The sequence below is a fragment of the Passer montanus genome, unplaced genomic scaffold, assembly GCF_014805655.1.
Source record: "Passer montanus isolate IOZ18808 unplaced genomic scaffold, ASM1480565v1 scaffold38, whole genome shotgun sequence".
Taxonomy (NCBI): domain Eukaryota; kingdom Metazoa; phylum Chordata; class Aves; order Passeriformes; family Passeridae; genus Passer; species Passer montanus.
The window spans coordinates 4229657-4247820 of NW_024368596.1; the positions used below are offsets into that span (position 1 = coordinate 4229657).

The 18164-nt window shown below is 39.2% G+C and overlaps 1 protein-coding gene across 4 annotated transcripts in view; it reads left to right on the plus strand.

Moving 5' to 3' along the window:
- AMMECR1 (AMMECR nuclear protein 1) overlaps window positions 1-18164 on the plus strand; it is a 94077-nt gene that overhangs the window by 71086 nt on the left and 4827 nt on the right. For 3 of the 4 annotated variants that reach the window (XR_005628439.1, XM_039717347.1, XM_039717348.1), the window contains 3 exons: window positions 7446-7560; window positions 13972-14062; window positions 15734-15830. Coding sequence is in view for 2 of the 4 variants with exons in the window: in XM_039717347.1 (XP_039573281.1) it covers window positions 7446-7560; window positions 13972-14062; window positions 15734-15830 (303 nt within the window). In the remaining 2 variants the exon portion in view is untranslated. Of the gene's footprint in view, window positions 1-7445; window positions 7561-13971; window positions 14063-15733; window positions 15831-18164 lie in introns of those variants that run through there. The other variant, XM_039717349.1, reaches the window with a different exon arrangement.

The window sequence follows — 18164 nt, forward strand, 5'->3', positions numbered from 1 at the left end:
TGAATGCTTAATTTATATACATGCTCTGATTTGTCTTAAAAGGAATGGTATTTTTTCAAAGCTGAAATAACTGTCTAAAATAGAGCAGCAAGCTTTTCCTTCTTCCTCTTAAGTTACTTGTCTGATTTCAGACAGATTGGGAGAATAGTCTTGCTGGCATACTTCACTTCTGTGGAGTAAAAAAAAAAGTAAATTGATTAAAGGGCCAGATTGCCAGATCATTATTTTATTTGTCCCACCTGGAATGCTGTTGCTGTTACCTGCTGCACTGTGCTGATAAAATCAGCTGAGAACTTCAGAGATGTACTTCTGTGCCACACAACAAGTGTGTATTTCTTTTTTTATCCTCTGACTACCACTTAGCAACATAATGTGCAGGAAGTATAAATGTTGTTCTTTCCCTTTCTGTCTCCCAAATGTAAGGGAGGGTTCAGGAAAAACACGTCATTCACAGTTGTTTTGTTTCCTGGAAATTTTTCCAGTCTGACCCCAAAAAAAAGAGCAACAATATAAATAAATGCTTTTTGCTTGCATTCAAGTGATTTGATGTTGTGTTTAAATTACTCCTTGAAATCTCCATTTAAATTGGCAAAATTCTGCTGGTCATAAATAAAAGTCTGTAGAAGGCTGACCTGTGGGTTGTGTTGGGCTGTCTGATGGCTTATACTGACAGCTTGGAGGATTGTATTCATAATAATTTCTGCCTTCTGAAGTAGAGCACACTCTGCCCTGCTTTTCTGGCTTAAAAATTAATTGCATGTCGTGACTTGGAAGCTGTTAGTTTTCTCTGGTCTCTGCCAAACTGAGCTATGAGAGCTGATTTTCATTAGGAAAATACTGGTGGTCTGCTTAAGTGTTCCTTAATTTCTTCCTCTTGAAATTACTGAATGAAAAAGTAAAAATCTGAACTAACTTCACTACTCAGTAACCCAGCAATGGAACAGTAAATACTGTTTTTCTTTTCTTTTCTTGTTCTGAAACCCTGGCACCAAGTGTCTCTTGCTGTTGTCTTTTCTTCCCTAAAATCCAGTGAGTTTGCCACTCATTAATTTAAGGAGGTTTTGAATTAATTGAAGTACAATATCTCAGCCCTTTGGGCTGAATTCATTGACAAAGGGCCATTTCTTTGTTAAATACATCTTCAAATGTAATTCTACTAAGCTTAGTTGGCTCAGTGAAAAAATTGCAGAATCTCAGGGTTACACTTACTGAGCTAAATGAAGAGCTGATAGGATTTAAGTCTTTTCCCTATCATCTGAAAGTAGTGCCAAGGCACTATTTATGAGAAGAGGGTAATAGTTTGTAAAATAAGATCTTTAGCCCACTTTTCATATGTGTACTGATGAAATTTGAAGAATTGTTTAGATGTCATAAAATTGTGGTTTGATTTAACTGTGTTCAATATCAGAAACTGGTTAAGGTAATTTATTACAATAGAGTGAACTAAAAAAGTAGTGGAGAATTAATTTTTAATTGGATTAAATTTATCAGTTCTGCTTGATTAAGCTTTTGGGAGCTGCATTTCTACAGGGTAAGCTGAGCAGACTGAAAGAGAGGCTGTCACAAAAAGTAGATTTTTAGGAATCAGGGATCTTGGATCTGTTCTCAATTCTGTCACTGACTCAGTGTAAGCCTCCTAAATTGCATGAGTCACTAATGTCTCTGCCTCATTCACACTTCCTATAAAAGTGAGTATTACTTACATCATGGCCAGTGTTTGACAGCTTCCTTTGCATCTCCTCCTCCCGTGTCGTGTTTAAACCTTCAAAGTAATTTCCAGCAGTGTACAGAACTGTATCCAGTTTTGTCTAAACTCTGTCCAGTATAGGTCTGTAAGAGGGACTGTCCCCAGAAAAAACCTTTAGTGGGAAATTTCACTGTTCATGTTTGTTGTTAAATAACAGTGAATAAAACACTAGGAATTCAGTTAATTTAATGCCACCATTCATCTGCATCAAAATCCTTCTTTACTATTTTTGATGCTTATATGCTATCAAACTTTTTAAAAGGATATTTTTAATTCAATCACAAGGATTTTGAGGCATTTCTAAACAGAGTAATTAAACTTCACTACTACTTATTTCCCTAATTTGTGCTCTGCTGTTACCCATCTGCCACATCACATGTAAGAGCTCTAGGTTCTCACAGACTGAAGCTGACTTTTTAAGGCATTTTTAAAGCCTACAGAAATTAGGGATGGAGAGCACAATAATGTATTTCATTTTGGTTCACCTGCACATACTATCATTTCATGTTTTCTAGAAAACAGAATATAGTCTTAAGGAACATAAATATGTAAGGAATATAATTTTTTTTCAAATTGTCGTGCTGTTTGTCACAGCAACTCAAAATACTTCAAACAATTCCCTTTTCTTTTTATACTTTCAGTGTCTTTGAAGCGTTTGCAAGCTTTTCTATATCTCATGTACAAAGAGGAGTGGTCCTTGGAAAATGAAATTGCTGATAAATATTTCCTACAGCTACATAAACTTCATTTGAAGAAAAGCTGAGATTTGTGTAGTATGGCTCAGCTGAAGAAAAACTGATAGTTGAGTAACACTTTGTTTTGGCTTTTTTCCTAACTGGCAATTACTTGATCTTAGGACATCCAGGACTGTATAAATATTTAACTAGAAAGGCCATGCGTATGCGTGCATGCATTTAGTATCTAAAAATAGTTTTCCTTGAATAGGATTCAATTCTAACTTTACTTGCTTCACTTTTTACATGGAGCAGACTCTATGTGGAAAAATGAATGCCCTTTTATTGGCCAGCTAGAATTCCCCTTGTTTGGCACTACCTCTTTTCAGCTTTTCAGTACTATGACCTTCCATTTAGTCAGCAGCAATATATGTAATCTATTTCTGGGCATGGAGGAATGAAGAACAGATGGCCTAGGAAATGCTTTTACAATTATTGGGCTTTTTCTTTAAAAGTAGTTTTGAATGCCACCTAATTTTTCCAACTTGTTTTGCTGATTATTTCCACTTACCCTTCCTTAATTCTAAGTTAAGATTGTGGAGTTAATATTTTTTAAACATGGTATTGAATATGCCAGATTTCATTCATTTTTCTAACAGAAGAATTGACAGAAAAATACAGCATTGAATAAAACTGTAAAATCAAATTCTAAGGCTACAGAAGTACAGACACATACAGATTATCCTGTGCCAGATAAGAATGTTGATAAGCCACAGTTACATAGTGATTTTTTTATTCCGAGTTCAGACCAGTGGCAATCCTTTGAGGAAAGCAAGCATTGCCTTGTCTTGTTTTCTGCTTGCTGGGAGTTGGTTACCAGAAGGCACATGGCAAGTGCAGTGACATGTCAGGGGAGGCACAGCTCTGAATTTCCATCCATAGATGTTTGTAGAGTGTGTGAACTGGATGGTAAGGGCAAACTGCTGCCTGTAGAAACTGTTTCTTGTCCGAACAGGAACGGCAAAAGTAAAAGCTCATGCAAGGATTTTTTTTCCTTGCTGACTAAGTGTTGACATCTGCTGACACTTCTGAGAGTGATCCCAGTCTGTCAAGCATTGAGAGCTGAGACTTGTCTAACGTGGAAGCTGCCCTTGAGGAACCACTGGGCACCATCCTCTTGTTCCACTGGCACCATCAGAACAGTCATGGATGGTGATTTCTTCACTCCCCACAGAGATGAAGTTTAAATTCAAGGATAATGGCTGAGTTCTGAAGAGAAGCATTTCTGATGCCATATGTCTCCTGCTAGCAGGCATTGGGAAATGGAAAAATGAAAGCAGTTCATCTGTGAAGAGCTTTTACAAAGCTGGTGTGCTTTTAAGATTTGCAAAGGTATCTGGAACTTACTGTAGAGTTTGGACATGGTAGCAACAATAGAATGATTGAGAAGATGACTGATGTTCTAACTGTAATATAGAGCACAATAAAACAGATCTTGGTTTTTTAAAGTAGTATGTGATGTCAAAACTCATTAGGAAAAGGTTCTTCTAAAGCTGACCCCTGATAAAATTTTTGTTTCATAAATTTTGTTAGGAGACACTATTTCATATATAGCTAATCAATATAAGCTCTCTTGTCAGCATTTCCCTTCAGTAGGCTTTATTCCAGTTCCTGATTGTCAACACAAGTTTCTCCAGGTAAATTTAGGTTTTACTTATGAAACAACAGAGGCAAAGCTATTTTGAAAGATGCAAAGGGCCTGAAGAAAGGGCCTGAAGGATTAAAATCCCAGCAATATCTGTGTAGAGTAGTCACAGTGGTGTCAAAGGCTGTTACTCAAATCTCTGGTCTTATTCTGCCAGGCTTCTCACTTACCTCCAGCAGCAGGAGTTTTGAGACAGGATCTGTGCACCAGTGTCTGTAGCTGTGGAGGTGTCGAGGAGAAATTTTCCAGCATGCTGTACAGATGGAATAGCACCTGGCAGTTCAGCAGGAGTTACTTATAATTGAAATCACTCTATCATTTGATAGCAATATTTTAGTTCTTGGGAGGTGGTTACGTGAAGACAAGGTATTTGTGCCAGTGTCATTGCTGAAGAATGGAGTAGGGCAGCTGAGCTTGCAGCTCAGTGTGTGCTGTCACTGCATGGCACTGCTTTCACTGCAACTGAACCACTTGGCTGCCTCTGTGTGCCCGAGGCTTTTTCACCTTTGTGTGCTTTCCTGCTCTCACTATTCACCTGAAGGTTTCATATCTCAGCTTTTTATCAATATTTAAATATGTCATGATTTCATTCATCTTGTTTCAAATTATTAGCTCAGCATTTAATTGATCTGGGGTGTCCTGCACTGAGCCAGGAGTTGATGGTCCTGATGTTTCCCTTCCAGTTTAGGATATTCTGTGGTTCTGTGAGACATGGCTTACGTGAGCATGGGATGGGGTTTGTTTCTGCTCAGCTTGAAAAACGTTAAATTATTCTGTGATTCTGTGAGACATGGCTTACATGAGCATGGGATGGGGTTTGTTTCTGCTCAGCTTGAAAAACGTTAAATTACCAATGGCTTATCATCTAGCAATGCCAGTGCAGCAGATCTTCAGTGAGTGGGAATTTGCTGGAGACTTCTACTGCTACCTTTGTGAGGATCAGGCTTACACCCACAGCACACAGACGACCTTTGCCTCAAAAAGTTGAAATTTACAGTAGATTTTGGCGGCTGTAGGAATTGGAATTTCAAGACAAACTGCTAGTACCAAGTTGTGCCAAAAAAAAAACCAAAAAAAAACCTTTTGAAGGTTTTAAATTTTTGCAATATGGGAGGTGTTTGCTTGGTTGCATAAATTTCAATAAACAGATTAATAGTAATATTAGCAGTATCCATGCATACAGTTGTTTGTAGGGATAACTGAATTTATTGTTTGTTGATGAAATAATGCTGTTCTGTCTGGGTGCTTCTCAGTAGTGTGTTCACATAGATTGGTTATAGTACAGAGATGCAGGATACCTCAGGGAGATGAGCCATCTGCAAATCAGCAAACCTGTAGTAGCAATGTATTCAAAGAGGATTGGGGGTTCCAATAATAATTTTTTATTTAAAAGGAGGCTAAAATGTTATACGTGTGTATACATAAACTTACAAAATAAAATTCAGAAGAGCTTTAAAGTACAGTGATTCCATCTGTGACTCAAAATACCTAAGCTATAAATAACTGGATTCCTGGAGAGTGTTCTAGGAAGGTACCCCTGGACATTTGCTGTGACCATGTTCTTGTACTCATTCATTTTGCTAACTGCTGTTGGTAAGGAGTTACTACTAGATAGACCTAAAACTAGATAGACTTCTGCTTTGAGCTGTCCCTGTGTTCTGAGTGCCCTCCCTTTACATATGTATGTTTATTTTCATCACTGTGGGGAGGGATTTGAAAGCTGAATTAGGTCATTAGTATTTTGGGATGTTGTTGGTATGCTGTGGCTATAGGAGTTATCTCTGATGTTGCTCTGAACATCAGAGAGCAGAGGATGGTAACTCTGCCTGGTTCCAGCAGTTTCAAAGCTAGCCTGGAAAATCCCATCAGCATTACCTGCTTTTGATATATCTTCAGTGGAAGTCATTAGTTAGATATCATGGGCCTTGCACTTCAGATCTCTTTAGTGTTCCCAGTTCTTCACAGGTCTGTGTAGAAAAGGACTTCGGAGTCTGAATTTCAATACTGCGTTGTGTTTTGTAATATCTGCAACAAAAAATTTGCCTTCCCCCCCACCCCAGAAAAAGTAGTTATATTTTAACTCTTCAGGTTATGGTATTAGTTCTTGATGGAAAACTATTTCTGGTTATAAAATGATGATTTCCTTTAGTTAAACTTCACATACTGTGATTTTTTTCTCGCGTGTCCTTATATGGTCTGATGTAATGAAATTCTATTACTCTTTATAAAAACAATGAATTCTGGCTATGGCAGTGATTATGTCAGCTAAGGGGCAGCCACTGGCTCTAGGCCAAGTAAAACTCTTAAAAACAATCTAATTGTTAGGTGAAACAATGAGACACATGAAGAGCTTGGTAGTATTAAGTCTCAGTAAGTCTCTTAAATTCTCTTTATTCCTCCAAAAGCTCAGTTAGCAGATGGCTGTTTTTGTTGGAAATGGGCGTGTTTGTATCCACATCATATTTCAAAGCTTAAGAGAATAAAAGATTGAGATGCCACCCTCACATTAACCTTCCCTTTGCTAATTTAACTGTTTTTTAACCAAACTTATGCAAGTAGGTTTTTGCAAGTGTTCTTACTCATGGCGTTGCTTGCTGTGTGTTTCCAGGCGTGCTGGCCTGTGCACAGGTGGCTTCCTCGGTGTGGTTTTACCCTCTAGGTGTGTTTGTCTGTAGAATGGTCTGTCATCCATGGATTAGCTGTTTGCAAGCTTCCCTGGTACTAATCATGACATCTGCTTTGCAGAACTTCCTCAAGTCCTGTAGGCTTACAGGTCTGTAGAGCCCTTGGATGTTTTCACCTTTTAAAATTCACCTTTGCTAGTGAGCATGAATATTAGTCTTTTTTAGAGCATATTCCGCTTGTTTGGATTTTTTTTCACTCAATAATTAAATTCTATAATTTGATTACTGTATTAAGTGTTTGATCACTGCAGGCTGTAGAATTTCCCCCTTCATTTTGTGTTGAGAAGTTTAATCCTTTTTGAAAAGGGTTTACAAGTTGCAAGGGGAAGAGCTATTGCTTTTGTAACTTTTTTCCAAAAGCTTTCTGGCACTGTAATTTTAAGATTGTCACAGTAGCAAAACCAGCTCAGGAAGGAATGACCCTCAGAACATCATCTGATTGGCCAGCCAAGAACCAAAACAAATGTCTAAGGAAAAGGTTGGAAATGTTGATCAAAGTGTATGTTACACTGGTGACTGGGTAATCAAACTGGTCATCGTTTCATCAGGATTTTTTTTTTCCTTTATACTCTTCAGATTAGATCCTTGAAATTAAAAAAAAAAAATCCTTTGAAATTCTGTTTTGTCTTCAACAGTGCCCTTAAAGATAGTCGTTTCCCCCCCATGACGAGGGATGAGCTGCCACGGCTTTTCTGCTCAGTGTCTCTACTCACTAACTTTGAAGATGTGTGTGACTACATGGATTGGGAGGTAAGAAAGTCAGGTATCTTCCATGAAAATGAACATCTGTAGCTGAAGTAACACTGTTTAAATGATCTGCATGTATTAGTGTAGCTGTCACTCTTTTTGCATTCTGTACACATGGGTATGTGCGTGGATTCAAAAGACAATTTTTGATAAAACTGTTGTCACCTCTAGAGTGTGAGCCATGCAAAAGGAATAAAGTTGTGGTTTTGCCCACAAAGGCGCTCAGAGTGGTCTGCAGGTCCAAGACTCCATCAAGGAAGGTGTTGTCTGAGCAAGGGTGTCCTGAGGCCTCATTTGCAGCATCCACCTGGCAGATCAGTCCATTGACTGGAAAGGGGTGTTCCAGTGTGGAAGTGAAGAGTCTGATGTATGCTTCTAGAAACAAGTACTGCACAGAATTGCAGTCCCAGAACAAGCTGCTTCATTTAGCTTGTAGAGACATGGATCTACCCCCAGACTTGGTTTACTTTCAGAGTGAGTGTCCTGCACAGGCCTCCCAAAGCCTTTGCACAGTGAGCCCATGTACATCTTTGCTCTCACGCTGCTTATGCATGGAGCTGAATCTGCTCTAATTGCCAGGTTCTAGGAAACCTGCATGCATCCTCTTGGAACAGCAGCATAAAAGAGATTAAAAAGCAGATGCTGACGTGTGTATGACAGTGTATACTGATGGAAGTGTTAGTCTGTAATGTTCTTTTCCCCAAATTATTTAGCATTAGATGCTTGCAAAATATAAGGTACTTGACTTAAGATGAACTCCTCATCTCAGTCATCATGTTGCATTCCTCATTCCTTTTTGAATCTATTTTTGAGTGGACATAAGAAAAATTTTGAAATTGTCATAGAATAGCAGACATTATAATGCCAGAGGCACCACAAAAGCTATAGTATTTGCCTTTAATAATAACTTAGCCTGACTAAATATTTAGAATTTCTTAGGAGAAAAAGAGGCTTTCTGTTGTATTTAGAGATAAAAAATGTACATTCAATAGCAATTGCACTTGTTAGAACCGTAACAGGCTCTGCTGTCTCAGAAGGAGGGTATCAGCAGTAACCTCAGCATTATGGATTTTACAGTAGCTGAAAATTGACAAAGATGTGTTTCCTGTTCACCTCATCGTAACAAGGGCTTCTTACCTTCTGCTGTGTAATTCTGAATTGAGATGAATGTGGGTTTTCTTTGGGGTTTATGAGCATTTTCACCATTATCAGAAATACTCATTTTTTTCTGTAATGTCAAACCAAAAATAAATCTTAGCAGAAACTGTGTCTGCATTCTCAATAAGAAGCTTTTACAGAGTAGTCTACCTTGTCACTGAGCCATTTGAGAGTGTTTTCAAGTAATCAGACTAGTAACTATTAGTACTAAAGCGAGAAATCAAAATCATAGAATTTTTCTCCTCTACTAGGTTGACTTCTGGTAGCCAGCACTGTGATGTTTTTAATTTCATGTATGATAATTTATTAAAAATCAGACATGAATATACTCAGAAAATGTGAAGTGCATAATGAAATAGCATTTAGTTCTTTGCATGCTGTAGTCTATAAATATTACTAGGTGCTGTTTCATTGTCTTAATAATAAAAGTCTTTCCTTAAGGATTAAAACATCTAAATGTCTTCATCCTTAAGGAAAAGCTGTAAGCAAAGCCTAAGTTCAGAAATCCACTTTCCCTTGGAAAGACTGGTTTTAGCTTTGTTCCTTGGGCGACTGCTGATTTATAGCTAATACTGATTCATAAGTAATATGAAAAAAGGAGGCTTTTACTTTTTATGCCCTTTCTGTATTTTGCTGCAGAACTTGTGAAACTTTAACAACAGTGTAAGTAAGCATAATGCAGAACTCCAGTGTTTCTAAATTCTGATTGATTTTATGGATTCTTACAGTTGTTCTTATTGGAAAGCCCTGACTTACAAGGGAAGAATGCAGGGGTCAAAAATATAAAAGGCCTTATGTTGCTTAGTTGCTCTCTCCTATTTCATTTAAGGTTTTCTAATGATGAGTTGTTAAAACCCTTCATAAATTCCTACAATTCTAAGAAATAGTCACAAAGTAGGTTTCCATGCAAAAGGACCCAGAGGAGGAAGGTGATGTATAAATATGAGATTATAAAATTTGTGGTTGTTAGTCCTTAAGAGAGTGATTCATCACTGTGTGTGCCTGGCAGTGAGATAGCTTAGGTCACCCATGTGTCTTTTAAGGGAGCTGCAGTTATGCAATATTAATGGCAAAAGGACATTTCAGGATGTCTAGAGTGAAGTAAAGAGAGAGTTTGCATCTTTCATCTCCTGTCATGCTGGGATCATCCTGAAAAACATCAGCCTAGTTAGGAGTCTCTGCTTTTGCAGGTGTGCTGCTGATGATCTTGTGGGAACCAGGTCAGCAATTTGCTGACACAGGTCACAATATTTCAAAATTACCAATTCAGACAACTCAGTGCTCTGAGAGACTTAGAGACAATGTCATCTGAAGTCAGGAGTGAAGCTGTCTGGAGACAGCTCGGGAGTGTCTTCTCTGTGCTGAAGCAGAGTGATGAATGTTTTCTCACAGAAAGGAATTACCTTCCCAAACTAAATAAATGAATATTTCAGCTGTAAAAAGCAATGTGAGACCCTTTAAGTGGCAGAAACTTCCATCAAGTAAACAGGAGATCTGTGTGAATTCACTGCTGTTAGTTCCCATGTGACTTCTCAAATGACTGCATTTTCATCTCTTATAGAAGTAATTAGGGAAGAGTACACATTTTTAAAAGACCACTTCAATGCCATGTTCACAAGGATGCTTGCTGAAATACAGCTTAGCATTCTTACATACCTGTGATTTGTCTGAGCTGCAGTGCTGAACAGAAGTAGGGCTTTGAAAGGAACACTGGGAGTGTGAGAGCTGCTTCTCCAGCTCTGCTTCACAGAGCCCATGAGAGACTGCTCTGCTCTGGTCCAGTTGCTGCTGGGATGGAGTTGCACAGCTTTTCCACCTCAGAGAAATAGACAGCATGAAAAACTCAGAGATCTAGGGGGTTTTGGTGATACTACTGCTCTTTTATTAAACATCAGACAGCAAAGAACTAGTTACAAATCAAGTCATAAAGACCTCTTATTTTTAAACACGTGCTATTGATAGCAGGCATTCCTTCCCTACATAAACTAATTCAGGCCTGCTGATTCAGATCCTCTCCTCATTTTTTATTAGGAGATCCTAAAGCATTGCAATTGTATGTACTTATAACAAAGAACTTCTTGGCTAGACTTGAGCAGTAGCTCTTCCTTAAAATGACTTGAGAGAGCTCTTTGCCCCAAAGTTGCTGTTAAAATCTGCAGAATTGTACGTGCTGTCTTGATACAAAAGGCCTTTAACCTGTGTGCACTGGTTTAAATATTAGCTTAAATAGTTGTAGCCAATGATGTTGACTGAAAGGCAGCTTTTCATTGTTGACAAAGTGGGTATATTCAGGAGTTGTGGAAGCTCTTTCCTGCCTGCAGGTGCAGCAACACCAGTGGCTCTCAGCTTCTGTTCTGTAGAACTGAGAAGAAAGTCTGGATCTCAATATGTTATTCTCTTTGGTCAATATTCAGTGATTCCATATAAATGAATGATTATGCTTGACATGAAGTAGAGAACAAACCTCCTGAGGAGTCTTTTTCCTCTGTTGTTAAATCAGAATGTAGTATTTAGATGCTACTAAAGATGATCAGAAAGAAGCCAGCATATTTGCTGCAAATGTGGCGCTAAAAAGCTGTAGAATTGAGCTGATGCCAAGTGGGATCAGCTTCAAGAAAATAGCAATAGTCACTTAATCTGAATATTTCCATTTCTAAAACATTTGTGTACAACTATTTCTATAGTATTAGTCAGGTAAATTAAGGGGAAAGTTACTGTTCTGTGGTGTCACAAGGAATACTGTGCAAGTTCTAGGCCAGCTTTTTTGTTGGAAAAAAACCTTTTTTCTAGGTTGCTGCAGAGACAGCTGACAAAAGAAGGGCTGTCCCTTAACCCAGAGCCTAATTTTAGGTGGCCTCTGGCCACTTACACAACTGATCAGAAAGTTTATATCTACAAGTACTGCTCATATAGACCACAATATTTCATTCTCTAAAATTCTATAGAAATATTTCTATTGTCAGAGATTGTTTTTTTGCCTCTCTCTCCTTATCTTGCTTTCCTCTGCCAATAGCAACAATTTAAATAGGTTCCTGTCCACGTGGGAGGCTGAAGCAGCAATTGTGTGGTCCCTTTTCAGCTCCGGGGCTGCCTGTAGGCAGTTGTTTCCCTAATGAATGGTAATAGGTGAGGCAGAACTCCAGCTCTTTCTGCACAAGATTGGTTTGTTTTTCTAAACTTCACAGACAGATGCTGTTGTTCCACAGAATGCTGCCTGTAGTGCATCAGTATTTTTAGTCTGAGAAGCAGACCTGGGGCTGTGTAGGAAGGTGTGTGCTGGTTCTGGCAGCAGGGCAGTTAATGCCACACAGACACCCAGCCCTTACCTCCCATCGTGGAGAGGGCTATTTTGGGAAATCTCACTGAAGTTTGCATCAGTTGAACACCAGTCTCTTGAGGAAAATAAATTCCACACCATATTTATGCCAGTCTTAGTGTGCATCATTTTTATTTTGCTTGTGTGTGGCTTCCATTTATTTAACTCAAGCCTGCTAGCTGGAATTGAACAATGAAAAGCTGTTTGTCCTGCTCAGCTACACAGTTGGAATTCATGCTCCACAGGATGCTATGAAATTCTCCCCTGCTGTACATCTCTTTTTCTACAGACATGGGCCTAAAAGTCCATTAAAATGGTTAATGGGAAACATCCAGAGCAGTGTTGCAACTTGAATGTTGCATCATACTTCAGTACATCACTAGTGCTCCTGGTTATTATGAAAAACACTTGTGTAGCATTTAGAATCTCATATTCTGCAGGATTTAAAGGTGTGCAAACCCTGGAAATATTTAATCTTAGTACTGAATATACACAGTTACAAAATCACCAGCTGCAGAAACTTACTGATTTGGGCATAAACTCTGTAGACTGTTTTCAACTTCCAACATAATTTCATTTTACTTTCAGGCCTTTGGGCTTATAATTGTATCTTCTGAGTATACAGATTTAATCTCTCTGATTATATGTATATCCATGTAATGAAAGTTGGGGTTTGGGAAGGTTTGGTAATGAAATAACATGTTAAAAGTTGCAGTGAATTAAATTTCTTAGTCACAAAGTTACATTTTTCCTATTTATGAACAATGTTAGATTCATAGGGAAGAATGGTTGAGGCCATGGCCAGCCACAAAGGACTCTTCCTCCTATTTCCCCTGCTTATATATAAAGAGTGAATAGTTTAAAAATTAAAGTCTTAATATAAGCAAATATGTTAATTGAAGAAGCGGTAGAGCTTTTAAATATTCCCTGTTTGTTTTTTGACTGCCCTGCAGTTATGGTAAAGTAAGTAAATTGTCACTGGAGAAAATGTTACAGCATTTTTTGATTAAATTTGTGTCCTCAAGGATGTGCCACACCAAACAACGTGATATCCTTTTAAAAAACATTGACTCATTTTCACATGCAGTGTTGGGATTCATATGGAAATAACATCTTGGTTATGTGGGCATAAAAATGTCCATCTAATAATGCTTTGTGTTTGTGCACAGAACTCAAAAGCAACTGAAAACCTTCTGGCAATGGAATATCTTTTATGGCCTGATCCCAGTGCAGGTACTCTCCACAGAATTATTGTAACCTGAAAACAGGGGGCTTAAACAATGCCCTGGAAATGTGCCCAGCCTCTTGGTTCTTTTTCTCCCAATATTTTCAGCATTTTGATTTTTATCTGCAACCAGCTCCTTGGTAGTAGTAATCTTGGTTTCTGTGCTGTCATGTTGTCACCTTACAGTTCTTAGTGGCAGAAACAGGAGTTTGAGGCTGGGTACTTCACAGTATTTCCATTTCCTCCTCACACATGAGGTGAAATTTTGAAGGCTCCAGGCTCGAGTCTGTAGTGTGACAAATCTTTGTTCAGTTGCTGCTTTGAACAAAATTAATGCTCTTAATTGAAGCCTCATTAGATTTGGCAGCTGTTTTGCCTGCAGATTATAGCTGGTGACCAGGTGATTTTATCAGCAACAACAATGGTGACAGTGTCAGAGGAGACAGAACAACTTTAGCTCCTCAGCTGGATTTCCTCCAGCCCAGGAACGAAGCTCTGTGCTGGGGAGCAGAGGAACATCCAGTGTACCTGTGCTGCTGCTGAGCTTACATGGCAGTAAGTGAACACCTCCCAAAAACATGACACCCACTGCAGTGCCACCTCCTTGAAACTCTGAAATGCTGTGAACCACTGCTCACTTTGGGATTTGACCTGTCACTTACCACGCTGTATCATTTCCCTGGTGGTGTGCTAACGGAGTGCCAATCTCTTGCAGGTGGGTGTGCATGGCATTAGAATAGAGTTCATCAACGAGAAAGGATCCAAGCGCACGGCCACCTACTTACCGGAGGTCGCCAAGGAGCAAGGTCACTGTTGCACTTTATTTCCTAACATCTGGGGAAGAACTTGAAATCTAAATTCCGTGTTTCTGAAAATACAGAATTCTGTAAATCTAACATGCAGTATTTAACCTTGCACTGATGGAGCAGTGTTTAAGTGTAAGAAGACTCTTATATAAAATGCCAATTACATGCCTGTGTCAGTCTCCTAGAGGGCTTCAGTAAACTCTGTGTTTTTTGAGCCAGTCATAAATGCAGTGTAGCTATAGGAAAATAAAATGGAGAGGAATGGTACAGTGCTGTCAGCCAGGCTAACAGCTGTTAAAAGCTGCCACTTTCTGTGTGACTGCTTGGCTGGGATATAAGGGAGATGCAGAAGCTCTCTTGAGCATTGGGATGTCTGGGCAGTTATCTTAACTATGATTTATTCCTGAATCCTGATGATCAAGTTGTTTTTCAGTTAGGTACTTTCTGCTAGTACTCAATTCCTGTTACAAACACTGACTTCCCAGGGTTTTTAATGGATGGAAGGAAATTATTTTCAATATGGAAGTACAAAAGAATGTTGTTAAAAGTCCCTTTTAATAGAGGCACAGACTTAAGTTTGTGAATTTAAAAAAACTAGAGTAGATTTTGTTGAACAGTTTTTTGCTGACTCTAAACACTCATGTTTTTTTATTTCCAAGGTTGATAGTGTGTCTCAGTCTGTCTCAATCATTTATAGTTTGCATTACTGCTGCTTTTTTTTACCTTTTTATATATAAGTTTGTCTACAGAGAGTTCAGCAGATATCTTTACTAAGAATTCTTTTTAATTTATAATTCTGTTTCCAGATAGTTTCATGAAAGTCTAGGGGTGTTCCAAGCTTTTTTTTAAATTCAGGAATTGTGGGGGGAATGTGTCTAAATTTCTGAATAGTTTTAGGAGACCATGAATTGCAATCTGATTCTTTGAAGTCTCCAGAACTACTCATTTGTATTTTGTATATGCCCAAATCTACTGTGGTTTTTGCAGGTTTTTTAATGTAACAATGTGACTAATTATTGCATCTTTAGGAAATAACGTGTCTAACAGCTATTTAAAATATGCAAGTTTTTAAATAAATAGGAGGTTGGATAGCATGAAGATTTTATTGAGAACAGTAATGAATCTGTATTTTAAATCCCTAGCTTCTTTCATTATCTAGACACTTGTAATATATAGTTGTTCTAAAATCAACCATATCTCTGTAAAGTGAAGTGATGTTTATGAAGAAGTCTGATTTCAAGTTCTCTGCACATGTTCAACTGATAATTATTTAAAATGTTATGCATAAGTTTAGTTTTCCATATTGTTATAACCATTTATAATGTCTAAAGTGGCTGTGATACATGATCATACCTGAATGTTTTGTAAAAGTTCAGTTTTGTATCACACACCCAGTTTAGGACACTTGGGTAGAGTGGGTTCACTTTTAATATATTTCAACTATGAGATGAGAAATATATGTTGTTTGTAGAGTGAGCTGTGTGTGTAAAGAAATGCTAAATGTGGAATTTCCTTCAGCTGTTCTGAAGTAGGGAAGAATGTTTTGGTTTTTCCCAAATGCCAGCAGAGCCCTTGCACTCTCAGCAGCACCACACACTGTACTGTGCTTTTGCAACATCTGTTCCTGTTGCTTCATTTCTCACTAATTTGTGCTACTGTAACATCCAACAGGATGGGACCACATTCAAACCATAGATTCCTTGTTGAGGAAAGGAGGCTACAAAGCTCCAATTACTAATGAATTCAGGAAAACAATAAAGCTAACCAGGTATGCACTGGGATACCACACAGAGCCCTGTTGTTGTAGTGCTGGGAGGTGCTCCTTGCTGGTAAGTCTGCTGCAGATGGTAATGGTAAACTCTCCTGGATGTGTCATTCCTGATTGCTTTGTTCCACAAGAGCAGTACAGACTTAGGAGAAGCTTTGCACAGGGATGGGTGGCCCTAAGCAGGGAGCAAGAGGCAGCTCTTCAGACAGGCTGTGATTTGTCAGGTTCCTGCAGGTGTGGGCTGAACTCTGCACGTTCTCAGCACTGCTTTAGCTCTGCCTTCTCACAGAGGGATTTTTGCCTGTAGTGGCTGTTCAGGGCTGTGGCTGACAGGGATTACTTGCTCTTGTTAGATTCATTTGGGTAGATGGTGCGTGGTGGGGCTGCTGCTGTGTTGTCATGGAGGCCCCTCAGAGCCCCGGTGTGCTGGATCCTCAGAGAAACCTCTGGGGTGTGCCCTGTGGAGGACAGGTTCCCCTGATCTTGAGGTGTGAGACATGCAGGCCATGCTCTGCTTCCACAGCCAGTGTTCCAGTGAAACTGTGTCAGGCTATTCCCAGGAGTGGGGACGAGATTTTAATATTTTATTTCATACTAGTTTCATTTGGTTTTGCTAATTTAATAAAACGTGTTCTTGAGGGCTCCTTAGTGTGTGGCAGCCAAGGTATTTCAGAATTAGCAGCAGATACTCTGCCCATGATACTGCCATTAGGTGGTGAAGGTAGTCCTGTGGAGTAGCTCTGAGGAAGGGAAACATTTTATTCTGAAGGTTAAATTAGGGAGGGAGGATTTACAGAAACCAGCTAAATGTCTAAGTGCAGAACCCCAGTCTCCCTTTAATTTATTTCAGCTGTGCACCTTGTTATCTTATTTTCAAAAAGAATATTCAAAAAGAGTATCTGGGGATAGCTGAGGGCAAGAGTAATAATGCAATAGATCATTTCTGTACCCCTCAGCAAAAAGGAGCATATTTTTCCATTAAACAAAAACTCTATATAGCATGTGTTTTTTTCCTGCTGCATGATTTTGCTTCAAGCAATGGCATGGAGCACAAAACGAAAGAAAAACTGCTGAAGTTCACCCCCACTCTTCCCAAAAAATCCATAAAAAGCCTTATATTTAGTGTAATTAAGTTCACAACAATGGAACTGCTACCACAATCAATTGCCTGATAAGTGAAATGAGCAAACCATAATTTTTTAGCATTCAGAAAAAGGGGTTTTTTGACTGCCTGTTTTACTTGCTTTGTTGCTTAAAATCTCAGATACTGCTGACAGATTAGAGAAAGTATTATTAAAATAGTAATTGTTTTCCAGCATTAGACAACTTGTTTTAGAACCTCATTTAAATAATTTATTGTCATACATGAAAATATCCATTGGAGGAGTGAATAAGGGCTTTTAACTTCTTTTTCAAGTCTTCTGAATTAAAGTAAACATCCTGTGTGTGAAGAAGGCTTTAGGCTGTTCATGAGTCTGTCACCCCCTTCAGGTTCACACCCAGCAGCTGTGGCCATGTTTTGAGAGAGCTGCACAGTGGCACAGAGGGTCTGGAATGCAGGGGTCAGCAGCTGGGGATTCTCTGCAGAGCTGTCAAGGCCCAGAACAAGGAGGAACAAGGTCCCTTGTGTTCCTCATTGTCAGACAATACTGATGCAGATGTATTCAGAATTTGTTGTCAGGACCTGGATTCTGCCTTTAGTTAGAGGGAGCTGGGTGATGTTCTTGTGGGACCATTTTTCATTATTTCTCAACTGACTTGGGAGTCAGGAGAGGTCCCAGTCAAGTGAAGCTGGCAAATCTTCCATTTGGAAGAAGGAAGATCCTTGTTATTACAGGCCTGCTGGTCTCACTTCAAAGCCAGGTGAAATCAGTTTGGTGCCTCTCTGTGAGGACATCAGACTCTGGAGTGTGGTGAGAGGAAAGTGACCAGAAATGGTGAAAGGCCTCAAGGGCAAGACTCAGGAGGAATAGCTGAGGACACATGTTCTGTTCAGTTTGGAGAGGGCTGAGAAAAACCTCCCTGGGGTGTGCAGGTTCCTGTAGGGAGCAGTGGAACAGAGCTGCTTGTCTCCTCTTTCAGGTGACCAGCAATAGAATGTGAGGGAAGGGAATGAAGCTGCCTCAGGGGAAGTTCAGTCTGGACATCAGAAAAATATTCTTTACTGAGAAGGTAGTCAGGCACTGGAACAAGCTGTCCAGGGTCATGGCATCAGGCCTGTGGGAGGCCAGGGGGTGTCTGAGCAATGCTTTTAACCATATGGTTTAGTTTTAGGTAGTTGCGTGAGGAGTAGGGAGTTGGACTCAGTGTTCATGATGGGTCCCTTCCAACTGG